Below are 14648 nucleotides of genomic sequence, written 5' to 3'. Positions count from 1 at the left end.
TCACCCAGAAATTTCTTGGTTGGATTTAGTTTTAGTTCCTGATATGTATCCCCTTCATTAAGTAATCTTTGTGCTTCTTCTATATATTTATCTCTGTCCATGATTACAACCCCACCCCCTTTATCTGCCGGTTTAATTACTATGCTGGTATCATTTTGCAATTCTTTAAGAACTGTTCTTTCTTTGTAAGTTAAATTTTTTGGTATCTTATTGTTAGTTTTTATTTTCTTAATATCTTCCTGAACCAATTTTTCGAATAATTCAATATTCCTTCCTTTTTCATTTGTCGGATAAAAAGTGGATTTCGGTTTCATTTTTGAATGAATTACTTGTGGTATTACTATGTTACTATTTGAGGCCATAGGCGATATGGTGGGTGTCTCTTTTGGTTGTTGCCAATTTCTCTCTATTGGATCCCGTAGGAAATATTTTTTCAAGGTTAACTTCCTTACAAACTGGCTCACATGTATGTGTGTGTTGAATTTGTTTAATCTCGTAGAGGGAGCATAGCTAAGGCCTAAGTTTAACACTCTTTCTTCCTCTGTGGTTAAAGTTTTTTTACTAATATTGAAAATGCCACTTTTTTGTTGTATTTTTATTTCACTCTTTTTATTTCCCTGTCTTTTTCTTTTTCCTCCTCTACATCCTCTCTTATTCTTTTTCTCATTCCCACTGGTGGGTCTTTTGAATGTTCTGTTTTTTTTGAAGTGCTGGGTCTTTGTGGGCTCATCTCTAAAAAATAATTCATGTTTTTTTGTTGTTCTTTCTCTTCTAATAGTGTAAATCTATTCGTGGTGTCTATTCTCCATTCTTTTTCAGGTTCTGTTTGTATTCGTGTGTTGTAATTATGTTCTCTATTATTTCTATATTCCCAATCTCTATTACGGTTGTTGTACCCCTGGTATCTTGGTTTATTGTCATTTGGCCAATAACTATATGCTATGTGGCCCCTTGGTTGGTTATGCTCTTCATAATAATCATCCTGTCTTCTATAGTGGTTATAGTTATGGTTCTCAAAAAAGTTACGATTTGTATGGGGTCTTCTATAGTCATTATAGCTTGGGTGTTCAGGTGGGTTTCTATTTGTATTTGTCATGTATTGTGGTCCCCTAGGTCTATAATAGTTTGTTCTGTAGTTTGATTTATATTGTTGAGGTCTGAATTCAGTAGTTTCCCTATAGTTTATCCTTTTTGGAGTTCTGTCATATGGTGTCCTATTTTCTTGATTTTGATCATTGTATTGATATGACTTGGATTGGTGATAAGGGGAATTGGAATAATTTTCCCTTATGGCATGTGCATTGTGTTTGTAATTACCTGTGTTACCCTCAAAATGTTGATTTTTCTGTCTCTCTTCCCTATTATTTATTTTCTCCTCTTCTCTGTTTGCAACTTCATTATAATCTTCCTTATCCCTCTTTAATTTTCTTATTTTAACCTCCTGTAATTCCATACTTAAATTGTCCAATTTTTTCATAATGTCTATCTGTGAATTTTTAAAGTCAACATTTTCTTTTTCATTACTTAATTTATTTTTTATGGTGATTATGTTCTTCTCAACTATGTCAAGTGAATCTTCTCGTGATCTCTTTAAAATTTGTAATAGTGTTGTGGATGCATTTTTTAATGTCTCATCCCATTCCTTTTGGAATTTATCTTTTAATTCAAAAGTGCAATTTTTTCTCAACCTTAATCCTCTTGGTGCAATCCCTAAACTAATATATTTATCAAGAAACTTTAGTTCCATTTTTTGCTTTAATTCAGTCGTCATAAGTTTTTCTAATTCAAACATTATTTCAGTAATATTCAGATAGGGGCTTACTTTTATTCTTTCCTCATTCTCTACTATATCTTTGAGAGTTTTTTCTCTCCATGTGAAAATGTCATCTTCCATCTTAAGACAGCTCACTAGTCTGGAGTGTTAAAAACACCCCAAGAGGGAACAATAGGTATTTATGTGTAGTGTGATAGGAGCGCCTAAAGGTGGATTCCTGCTGCTAAAAAAGTTCTTCCCTCAAAGAGAACTAAATGGTGGATAAGAGGAAAAAATGGGGTTTATTTAGCAGCGCTAAAAAAAGCTAGGAAATGATGATACCAATCTAATTTATGTTTTATACAATCTATTTTATTTAAAAATTCTTATAACACATAAAAACAACAGCAAATGCTTTTCCTAATTAATAAAGGGACGTCTCCCTTATACAACACTTATAAAAACAGACTAGAACCATATAATCCTAGAATTTCAGGTATAAAGGAATTAATTCTATAGATAACATATGGCAAGCAACAAATTTCTAAGATAAATGGTGAATTAAATATTTAAAAGGCACAAATGTATCAATCCTAATAGCTTTACAGTTCTTCAGTAACAAATTCAGTTATAAAGTTACACAGTTACTTTCCTTGGACATATAATTGGCTCAGGTGTGCTGGATGGTTAAAAAGGCAAAAAACAGCCAATATTCTGATTTAGGTGCCAAAGCAATCGTGGTTAATGGAAATGGTTAATTTAACAGATGAATACCTTGATGTCTTTAAAGTTCAGTTTGCGTGTTTTAAAAAACGTAGTGCAAATTAGTGTAGAGGTACCTTAATCTGTCCTGGTTGCAACCGCTGATTATCTTCACTGTGAGGGATTCACAGACTGTTTGTTCCTGGTGCTTCTGATAAGTCACCTGACCTTCTCTTTGATTCAGAGGTCAGGGGTGATGATCCGTTCTGGTGATGTAGTTATTCTTTTTTTTTTTTTTTTTTTTTTTCCTTTCTTCTTATAGCCCAAATATTGTTTTCATCTGGGTTCCCTCAGACTTCTTAAGGTTTGAAGAAATCTTTGGTCAGTGTTTAGCAGTAACACCGTATTCCCTGAAGTTACCAAAGGTAGATTTTAACTTGCAGGGTCAGGAGAAAAGTTTAAAGTTGCAGGGTCACACAGCTTTGTGACAGTAGTAAATGAAGTTTAGTAGAGTGTAGCAGGTCCCATTCAACGCGTTTCACCCTTCTGGGCTTTATCAAGAATGCTTATCCTGCTAGCTTCTGGCTTTTTAAAGGTATGAATGTGTTTTGATTGGTTCCTTCATTTCCTTTTGATTTCTATCAACACCTGTGTGGCTTCCAATGTAAAGGTGGACTTTATTTAAGTTGGTAATGATTGTTTCTGTGTTGTTATTTAGTTACATGATACACAAGGAAGAGAACTTATCATTTCTGCTTTATTAGCATTCACACAATTCAACTTATATATTTCAATTCTAAAGTGCCTTTATTAGATAATATACATTTAGATCGTGCAAACTTAAAATTACCTAAACTGAAACGAAAATATAAGAATCAGAATTACCATTCCCATATCTAGAATTATTGTAAGTGGGTAAAAATTAATGATATATATATATTCCTTTTCAACAAAGGATAGTAAGTTCAACAATTTATAAATTTGTAACAATTTAAAAATGGACGTAACGAAAATATAAGAATCAGAATCATCATTCCCATATCTAGAATTATTGTTAGTGGGTAAATGTTAACGATATATACATATTCCTTTTCAACAAAGGATAGTAAGTTCAACAATTTATACATTTGTAACAATTTAAAAATGGACAAAACGAAAATATAAGAATCAGAATCATCATTCCCATATCTAGAATTATTGTTAGTGGGTAAAAATTAACGATATATACATATTCCTTTTCAACAAAGGATAGTAAGTTCAACAATTTATAAATTTGTAACAATTTAAAAATGGACGAAACGAAAATATAAGAATCAGAATCATCATTCCCATATCTAGAATTATTGTTAGTGGGTAAAAATGAACGATATATACATATTCCTTTTCAACAAAGGATAGTAAGTTCAACAATTTATAAATTAACAATTTAAAAATGGATGTACAATTAAATCAGAATTCGCGCCCAGCTATGCCAATCTCTTTATGGGATATTGGGAGGAAGGTTTCTTCCCTAGGCATAGTCTGGGCGCGGATCTTGTGCTCTATAGCAGATACATAGATGACCTGTTCTTTATATGGGGGGGTAGTGAAACTGATCTAAACACTATTCTGACAGATATGAATAAAAATGAAATGGGACTATCCTTTACCAGTAACTATAGCAAAAGCCAAATCACCTTCTTGGACTTAGATATCGAAATTGTAGAAAACCAATTAATAACCAAAACACATTTTAAAAAGGTGGATGCCAATAATCTAATCCATTATAACAGCTGCCACATGAAAAAGTGGAAAGACAATGTCCCTAAAGGGCAATATTTAAGAATTAAACGGAATTGCTCAAGAATGACAGATTATCAGGATCAAATAAAGATCTTAGAAAGGAAATTCTTAGAAAGAGAATATAGTCCAGAAGTAATCAATGAAGCTAAACAAGAGGTAGATAAGAAAGTAAGGAGGGACCTCTTAGAATATAAAACAAAAGATATCAAAGAAAATCGAGATGAAATTAATGTGCCCTTTATAACTGAGTTCAGTCATGACAACCTAAACATCCAAAGAGTTTTAAAAAAAACATTGGCACTTAGTACAAACTGATCCCATCATAGGGGGAAAAGTGGGGGAAAACCCAAAAATAATATATAGGAAAGCACAGAATTTGAAGAGCCTACTAGCTCCCAGTCAATTGAAAAGCATAAAGAAGAAAGACACTCAAAGGTGCCTAGACGGAAATCCTTTAAATGGTTTTTTCCCCTGTTTTAGATGCCGGGCCTGTAAATTTAGTAGTAAACAAAAGATTTTAAAATCAAAAAGTGGAAACTTTACTTTCAAAATAAGAGACACAATTAGATGTCAAGATAAAGGCGTTATTTACGCCATTCAATGTTCATGTAAAAAAATTTACATAGGAGAAACAACCAGAATGCTCCGTGAAAGGATAAGGGAGCACCTCTCTTGCATAGATAGGGGTAACCTTGACCCTTATATCTATCGCCACTTTAGGGAAGTACACAACAACAACCTTAAAGATTTTAAATATTGGGGAATTAAAAAAGTTCACCCTGACTGGAGAGGGGGAAACTGGGAAAATAAACTCCTAAAGGCAGAAGCTGAAATTATATACCTAATGAATACCCTCCAACCTGGAGGCTTGAACTCTGAGATAGACATTTCCCCCTTCTTATAAAAGTCTCTTACAATATGCGAACATTTTCCAGGTTAAATCAGCCACTTATATAGAAAATACTCACATACATTAAATAAGCAATAACATTTCAATTTATCTTGGGCAAAGATAGTACAAGCCCTATATAAATTCATTTTTCTAGTAATTAAAAAGGAATTTTTATCCCCCTAAAATAAATAAATTAATTGAATAAGCCATATTTTTACTCACTAGCAATAACTCTAGTTATGGGATTGATAATTTCTGATTTAATTGTACATCCATTTTTAAATTGTTAATTTATAAATTGTTGAACTTACTATCCTTTGTTGAAAAGGAATATGTATATATCGTTCATTTTTACCCACTAACAATAATTCTAGATATGGGAATGATGATTCTGATTCTTATATTTTCGTTTCGTCCATTTTTAAATTGTTACAAATTTATAAATTGTTGAACTTACTATCCTTTGTTGAAAAGGAATATGTATATATCGTTAATTTTTACCCACTAACAATAATTCTAGATATGGGAATGATGATTCTGATTCTTATATTTTCGTTTTGTCCATTTTTAAATTGTTACAAATGTATAAATTGTTGAACTTACTATCCTTTGTTGAAAAGGAATATGTATATATCGTTAACATTTACCCACTAACAATAATTCTAGATATGGGAATGATGATTCTGATTCTTATATTTTCGTTACGTCCATTTTTAAATTGTTACAAATTTATAAATTGTTGAACTTACTATCCTTTGTTGAAAAGGAATATATATATATCATTAATTTTTACCCACTTACAATAATTCTAGATATGGGAATGGTAATTCTGATTCTTATATTTTCGTTTCAGTTTAGGTAATTTTAAGTTTGCACGATCTAAATGTATATTATCTAATAAAGGCACTTTAGAATTGAAATATATAAGTTGAATTGTGTGAATGCTAATAAAGCAGAAATGATAAGTTCTCTTCCTTGTGTATCATGTAACTAAATAACAACACAGAAACAATCATTACCAACTTAAATAAAGTCCACCTTTACATTGGAAGCCACACAGGTGTTGATAGAAATCAAAAGGAAATGAAGGAACCAATCAAAACACATTCATACCTTTAAAAAGCCAGAAGCTAGCAGGATAAGCATTCTTGATAAAGCCCAGAAGGGTGAAACGCGTTGAATGGGACCTGCTACACTCTACTAAACTTCATTTACTACTGTCACAAAGCTGTGTGACCCTGCAACTTTAAACTTTTCTCCTGACCCTGCAAGTTAAAATCTACCTTTGGTAACTTCAGGGAATACGGTGTTACTGCTAAACACTGACCAAAGATTTCTTCAAACCTTAAGAAGTCTGAGGGAACCCAGATGAAAACAATATTTGGGCTATAAGAAGAAAGGAAAAAAAAAAAAAAAAAAAAAAGAATAACTACATCACCAGAACGGATCATCACCCCTGACCTCTGAATCAAAGAGAAGGTCAGGTGACTTATCAGAAGCACCAGGAACAAACAGTCTGTGAATCCCTCACAGTGAAGATAATCAGCGGTTGCAACCAGGACAGATTAAGGTACCTCTACACTAATTTGCACTACGTTTTTTAAAACACGCAAACTGAACTTTAAAGACATCAAGGTATTCATCTGTTAAATTAACCATTTCCATTAACCACGATTGCTTTGGCACCTAAATCAGAATATTGGCTGTTTTTTGCCTTTTTAACCATCCAGCACACCTGAGCCAATTATATGTCCAAGGAAAGTAACTGTGTAACTTTATAACTGAATTTGTTACTGAAGAACTGTAAAGCTATTAGGATTGATACATTTGTGCCTTTTAAATATTTAATTCACCATTTATCTTAGAAATTTGTTGCTTGCCATATGTTATCTATAGAATTAATTCCTTTATACCTGAAATTCTAGGATTATATGGTTCTAGTCTGTTTTTATAAGTGTTGTATAAGGGAGACGTCCCTTTATTAATTAGGAAAAGCATTTGCTGTTGTTTTTATGTGTTATAAGAATTTTTAAATAAAATAGATTGTATAAAACATAAATTAGATTGGTATCATCATTTCCTAGCTTTTTTTAGCGCTGCTAAATAAACCCCATTTTTTCTTCTTATCCACCATTTAGTTCTCTTTGAGGGAAGAACTTTTTTAGCAGCAGGAATCCACCTTTAGGCGCTCCTATCACACTACACATAAATATTATTGTGTATGCAACACATTTTGTGTTGTGATTTTGGATTAAATGGAGACACATTTTAGTTGTATTACTGTCTCTGCTATGATTGTTTATAAGCTACAATTAGAAACTGTTTCTAATCTATTAGATAATGTATTAATAGTTCTCTGCCAATTATGAGTCAATCTGTTCAGTAGTGTTAACTCTAGACATGCTTTTTAGGAGTTATTTGCTGAAACATTTCTTTACAGAAAGGGTGGTTGATTCATGGAACAAACTTAAACAGAGGTGGTGAAGTAGTTACAACTGTTGGCCAAGTGATGATAAGCCCAGGCACCTCGCCGATACCCCTTGGGTCCCAATCCCAGCCTTCCATACAAAGAGAGTAGCTGTAGCTAGATTTGGTTTACCTATAAAATACATACACAGTGGTGGACTGTATCCTCAGACTGGACTAGGTGCAAGTGCCAGTCTGTGGCAGAACTCTCAGAATACATTAGCTCCATTTTCCCAGAAATTACTTGGTTCAAAGACTACTGGGGTTTTACCACAGATAAAAACAAAATCTAACTGGAGCTCACTCACATGCTCAAAGTTGCATTTATGTGCACGTGTGTGCTTTTGCTTGTTTCCCTACTGGCCATGTCTTCATTTTTCAGATGTTTGCTTCTTCTGGGCATTCAGAAATTATATATCAAAATAAGCCATCTTTTAGACCTGTTGTAGCACAGCAACCACTGCTTGTTTTTCACCAAAGACATTAAAATATATCTGCATTCCAAATTTCATAAAGATTGGGTGTGTTTTTTATTTTTATTTATTATTATTTTTTATTTTATTTTTTTGCTGTAGGTTTAACTGATTGTTTCCCTATTTCTTTACACTGAAAAGCATTTTATTTTCAAAACATTATAAAGCCAAAAATACTCCTCCAATTTACTTGAAATTGTCACCCATTCACTCACTCATTATAAAGAATGTGGTACCGACATTCCAGTATACCTAATGGCTCTTCCAGTATGCCAGATAGTGCATGGTGAAAATGAATCTTATTTTCCTCATTATAATCAGACAAACATAATGTATAGATTTACTAAACTAAAGTTCTCAGTAAGAAATGCCTCCTTGTATACAGAAATAGAGCCCCTGATAATCTTACATTTTGCAGGGGTGTTATTGATTATAAATAAGGTATATATATATATATATATATATATATATATATATATATATATATATATACAGTGGCGTCACTAGGGTTGGTGTCGCCCGGTGCGGTAAGTCATGGTGTCACCCCCCCCCAGAAAGCAGACACACACAAAAACACAGGCAACACACATACAAACACTCAGACACACTTAAAAACATACTCAGATGCACACACAAACACTCTGAAACACACTCAGACACACACACAAAAACACTGAGACACACAAAAACTCAGACACACACATACAAAATATGTAAACTGCACTGCATTAATTATGAAGCTCATGCCTAGAGCTGCTCTCTGGCTCAGCAGAACATCAAATGAAAGATAAACAGAGCACTCTAAAATAAATCAATGAAGAAAAGGTTTAGGCGCGCAAACTATGAAAATTCTGCTCTCTGACTCTGTTCCAAGTCTGTCAGTGCACAGCCCTGGGCCGCATGTCACTGAGCAGTGAGCACAGATAGGCAGGCAGGTTTAGGCTAGCAGCGCAACTTTGCAAGCCCCACGGCACATCCACAACATTCATAGTGAAATTGGGCAGGGGAGGAGCAAAGTACAAACAAGCAAAAGCAGCCGGGAAAACTATTTGTTGAAATTGCAGCACTGGCTCAAGGGGCAAAAAATAGTGTGTCTACAACTTCCCCAGTCCCACTAATGTTCACAAGTGCCAGCCTCTAATAAAATAATCTATGCATCTCAACACTGTATTTCTTTGAATTTTTTTGGTGTCACCCCCTGGAGGGTGTCACCCAGGTGCAGCCCGCACCCCCTAGTGACGCCACTGTATATATATATATATATATATATATATATATATATATATATATATATATATATATATTATATACATATAGAGAGAGAGACCTATAGGATGGCTATTACAACTTTATAATTGCATTTATTCTCTTTGTAACTAGATGGTGAGAAGAAATATCAAGTGATGATACATGGCATAGAACCAATGCTGGAGACTCCGTTGCAGTGGTTAAGTGAACATCTCAGCTACCCTGACAATTTCCTTCACATAAGCATCATTCCGTATCCTGCTGACTGAAACACCTGCTGTGCTCAGTGCAGAGAGACAGTCACTCCTGGACTAAACTTTCAGGCTTGTGTGCGAATTCCTCAGAAGAACCCTGACCTAAAGAACAAGAAGACATATGTTTCTGACTTTCTGGCATTGCTTGGGATTATGGATGCTGGTTGCCTTCACTTTTTGCAGCAGACCACGGCAGAGTCCATGGAGAGCCCACTTGCTGCATTTGGTGTTCCAGAAACATTTCCAGACCTGGGAAAACCGTGACATTATGTACTTCTCAGTTGCTAGTTTATTTTCATTTGTTTGACCAGAACTAAACTATATTGAAAACAGTGAGGTGAATTTTAATGGTTTCACTTTACAAACGACTAAACGTGTACAATGTATACATATTATCTGTCACACACCTCTAGCAGTGTATTGTGTACATGATACAGTTTAGATAAACCTGTTATGAGATTTCCCAGTTCTTGTTTACAATATGTTGTGTGTGCAAGGAAAATCTAGTAGACAAGACATGAGCATTGCATAAAATATCACACATATGCTGAGACATTGGTGTCTTATCATATTTACCTAACACAAATGCTCATGGCATATTTAATTTAAAGAAAAATACATTTTAATTAAAAGAATTCTTAGGTAATTTGAAAAATATATATATTGACGTTTTTCCTTATTACAATTTATGAAAATTAGACATTAGCTTTATTAAATATATAAATATTTTTCTTCTGCATAAAAACATTTTTTTTGTATTTTGTTTCCAAACTTGATGTAGAAATAATTTTTGTTGCACCATAACAATTGTTAAGAAAAAAAAAAAAAAGATTTACATTTTCTCTCTTTTGGGAGAATAAAGATTTTTGCTTTTTATTTTACAACCACACAGGTTCATGTAAATTGTCCAATTAAATAGTATTTGGCTATAAAGAGTACTTAGTTTAGATTCAGTACATATAAGTGTGTGTGTGTATATATATATATATATATATATATATATTTATATATTTATTTCTAATGACACGGTGAGTCCACAGATCATCATCAATTACTGTTGGGAATTTCACTCCTGGCCAGCAGGAGGAGGCAAAGAGCACCACAGCAGAGCTGTTAAGTATCACTTCCATCCACAATCCCCAGTCATCCTCTTTGCCTCTAGTGCAAGGAGGAGGTGAAGTAATTAGGTGTCTGTTAAGGATTTCTTCAAGATTTTTTTGTTTTGAAGTCAGGGCAGGATTTCTCTGCCTTCCATCTCTTTTGAGTGTAGCTGTACTCCACGTTAGCCTCTTCAGTAGGGCTGTGGTGGCTTTAAATCAGTTAGGAACTTGTAGGGCGGACCTTACTGCGTTTTCCTGACACAAATGCTGCCCAGTGTATAGAAGGGCTGAGTAAGTTTACTCTGTCCTTTCACTAATTTCAGGCCCCTGTGAGAAGGGGCATCCTCTCACGCCGGATTGACTGTCCTCCTGCCGGACGGCTAGTGCCTTTTGCTCTTCTAATAGGGAGATGGACACTTAAGAAGTCTGCATTATTATGGGACATATATATTCTGTATCAGGATATTTCAAGGCAGGGAGCGGGCATTTCTAATATGACTGGAGACAAGGGTTATTACCTCTAGGAATGGAGGTATATACCTTTTCTTAGTATGGGCAGATAACAAGTTTGGTTTGAGTTACGGCTTGTTTGTGGTATTATATGCTGCAAAATAATATAGCCATTATGCTCAGAATAAGTTTAACAGCAGCAGTCTTCAGTCTCCTTACTGTGGATGCACTATTGGTTTTGCCAACGTTTTAATCTTACAATGCTTTGTAATGCATTTTAATTGTCGGCACTTTCCCTCACCATTTCACATTTCTGTGGCGGGAAGGTCTTTGCAGTATTACACTTTGAGAATGCAAAATGTTTTGACAGAATCCTTTGGGGCGCTACGGTCCTCCGCTATCAGTGTTTCGGTGGCAGTATGCAGAATTAGTTTATTTATGTTTTCTGTTGGACACAAATGTTTTGTGAAAATCTTATAGAGGGCTACGGTCCTCCACCATTATACATTTCTGTGGCGGGAAGGACTCTGCAGTATGCAGAATCATTTTAATTGATGTATTCTGTTTGACACATATGTTTTGTGAAAGTCATATAGAGCGCTACGGTCCTCCGCCATTATACATTTCTGTGTGGCGGGAAGGACTCTGCAGTATGTAGAATCAGTTTGATTTATGTATTCCGTTTGACACAAGTGTTTTGTGAAACGCCTATAGAGCGCTACGGTCCTCCAGCATTATGCATTTCTGTGGTGAGTATGTCTCTGCAGTACGCAAACTAAGTGGATCGCACGCTCGCTTAATGTTAGGATTTAGTTGGCGTGTTCCATTTTCCGTTTGACACGGAACGGCTTCTTCATCACGGCCATTTATTCAGTAGGTGAATAGCAGAACTTGACGTTTTTTTCCAGAAATATAGTAGACACCTCAGTCAGTCTGGGGTGTAGGTTGTCTTTATTTTTTGTGCGGTGTATTTGTGCTCACTAACTTTCATTTTTTAAAATGAGAGTTCATTATTAAATATAGAATATATTTTTATTTCTATCGTGACATATTCTGACATTCATGTTGGGTGTTAGGCACAAATTGTTTTCTCTATGTAATCTGTGCAGTTTATTTTATGACAGTTTTTTATTAAGTGTCAGCTAACTACCTAAAGGACAATTTTAACTTTAAAGTTTTTAAATATTTTTGTCCTTGTCTTGTGTTCTTTTATAGAAAGGAGCTTTGTTTGCAAGCAGTGAACGTGAACTGTTGGTATTTGGGGCAAACAATATACAATGATTTGTTCTGCCATGTTTTCGCTTATCTCTGGAGATAGAGCATTGCTTCTGAGCCCATTGTCTCCCAGGATGATACTGTTTAGGCAGTGCCACAGCTTTCTCCTGTAACGTCCCTAGCCACTATGGCGTCCTATGCAGTGCATGCAGTTCCTCTCTAAATCTCCTAGGGGAGTTTTTTTGCCTACAGAAATGTCTGCCCAGGTATCTCCTGCGGTTCCTGTGGCATTTTCTGCTTTTTCCTATCACAGGGCTAGTAGGTTTCTGTCTGCGTGCTGCTACACAGGTTGTCTTTCCTCATAGATATAATGAGGACACTTTGGTAGTCTCTGAGTGTGGAATCTCAGATTCGGACAGTACAATTCCTTTATCTTCAGATTTAAGCTAGATCACCTTCGTGTATGGTTAAAGGAGGTTCTGGCTTGTACGGGCGACTTTGATGCGCCTATCATTGTCAACCTCACGGAATTTCGTCAGCTTCATAGTTTTCTGTTCCAGTCCGTGCTTGGAGTTTTTGTTCAGGAATGGGAGAGGTCAGGGTTTTCTTTTCCCTGTCTCCTTAAAGAAGATTTAGCCATGGTACGGTGCCTTAAGGCGGACCAGATAGCAAGAGGCCTTTTCTAATCTTGCTAGAGAATTTGATTCCTTTAGAGGATAGCTGCTCTTTTTAGGATCAATGGACTTAGCTAAAGACTTTTATGGAAGTTGTATTGCCTCTGTGTCAAGTGCAGCATCTTATTGATGCATCGCTTTGCCTGTTTTCATTTGGGTGGAGTTCCCTTTGAAGAGAACCAGAACAGAATTAAGGCTCCTAAGCCAATTCTTTTATGTCTGATTTTTCCAGGCTAGTCATTAAGCCAGGGGCTAAGTTATCTGGCTTCGCCATGCTAGCCCGCGGATCTTTGTGTAGCGAGTCAGTTTCATAAACTGAAGGCCTTGAGTCCTCACACTTTTAAAATCATTTTAGATTTTTCTTCTGAGCCCAGATTTCTGGTGTTTCCTTACAAGGGTAAGACCTTGTTTGATCCTGATCTAAGAGATGAAAGGTTTGCCTCCAATACAGAACTATTGGGAGGCTGATGCTCTCTGGATTTCTTCAAACATGGGTATGACATGTACCGGATAAACGGCGGACTCATGGTTCCTGGAAAAGTGGGAACTTTTCGTCCTAGCTTAGACCTTAAGTGTTTTGTTTTATTGTTTGTTTGCTTTTTTCAGTGTTCCATCCTTCAAAATGGATTCCTTTGGTTCGATTCTTGCTTTGGTGCAAGAGGGTCAATTCGTGATGACGCGTATCGTCAAGCTCCTGAGTTTTGTCATTCTGTCAAACGTTTTTAGTTGCGTGCCCTTCCTGGACAACATATTGATTCAGGCACAGTCCTTCCAACAAGTGGACTCTTATTCAGAGATCTTGTTGTCTTTTTTTCAATCCCTTGGATGGGAAGTGAATATGAAAGTAGTTTCCTTGTTCTAACTACAGGAGTAGTTTTTCTTAGGGAACATAATGGTTTCCCTATCCTTTTTCTGACAGGCGGTCAGAAAATCAAGTAATTTCCATCTGGCCTCTTTATACATTTCTATTAGACCTTCAGTGGCTTAAGGTATGGTCTGATGGTATTTTTTTGGACATCATCCTTTGGCTCGTTTCATCCGAGAGTTCTACTGTTACGCATGCTCGGATAGTAATACGGGGTCCAGGTGAATCTGTCTTAGAAGAAAGGCTTTCTTAGGAGAGTCAGGGTTTTACCCTGGAGACCTACCTGGATGATAGTGTCACGGTTGTCAGCTTTTTGGGCTAGGGATTATGGACTTGGGAGGAGTCTGTTTTTTCCATTCCTCTTGGAGTTTAGATCAGTTGTCCTTAACCCGGTTTATCTGGTTCTAGTTGGACAATTTTTCCCAAGTGGTTTGCAAAAACCACCTGGGAGGAACTTAGAGTGGGCAGACCTTTTATTTGTGCACTCTTTCTGATCTCTCCAGATTAACCCTTGTCTAAGTACGACTAGCTTCCTAGGTACGTTTTGAGGTCTGGAGGTCAGCAAGCTGTCCTAATATGCTGCCTTTGGATGTAATCTTTTCCTCCCTGAAGGTTGTTCCTGACGAAGGACATTTTGGGTCATTCCTTCATCCAAACTTGTATTGTAAGGCTTTCTGTTTGGTGTTTTGAACACTTAGTTTTGTCTATGCGTGGTTTTTCTGCAGTGGTCATTGTGACCTTGATTCAGGATCACAAGCCTGTTACTGGTATTTT

General features: G+C 35.7%; 1 protein-coding gene across 2 annotated transcripts in view; it reads left to right on the top strand.

Moving 5' to 3' along the window:
- ATG5 (autophagy related 5) overlaps positions 1-10315 on the top strand; it is a 555868-nt gene extending 545553 nt beyond the window's left edge. For both annotated transcript variants that reach the window (XM_053710590.1, XM_053710589.1), the window contains exon 8: positions 9449-10315. In XM_053710590.1, the coding sequence (XP_053566565.1) occupies positions 9449-9585 (137 nt within the window). In that variant the 3' untranslated portion in view covers positions 9586-10315. The remainder of the gene's footprint in view (positions 1-9448) is intronic.
- Positions 10316-14648: the final 4333 nt, after the last annotated feature.

The sequence above is a fragment of the Bombina bombina genome, chromosome 4 (genome assembly GCF_027579735.1).
Source record: "Bombina bombina isolate aBomBom1 chromosome 4, aBomBom1.pri, whole genome shotgun sequence".
Taxonomy (NCBI): Eukaryota; Metazoa; Chordata; class Amphibia; order Anura; family Bombinatoridae; genus Bombina; species Bombina bombina.
Note: the sequence above shows the minus strand (reverse complement) of the source record. Positions and strands in the feature narration are given on the sequence as shown.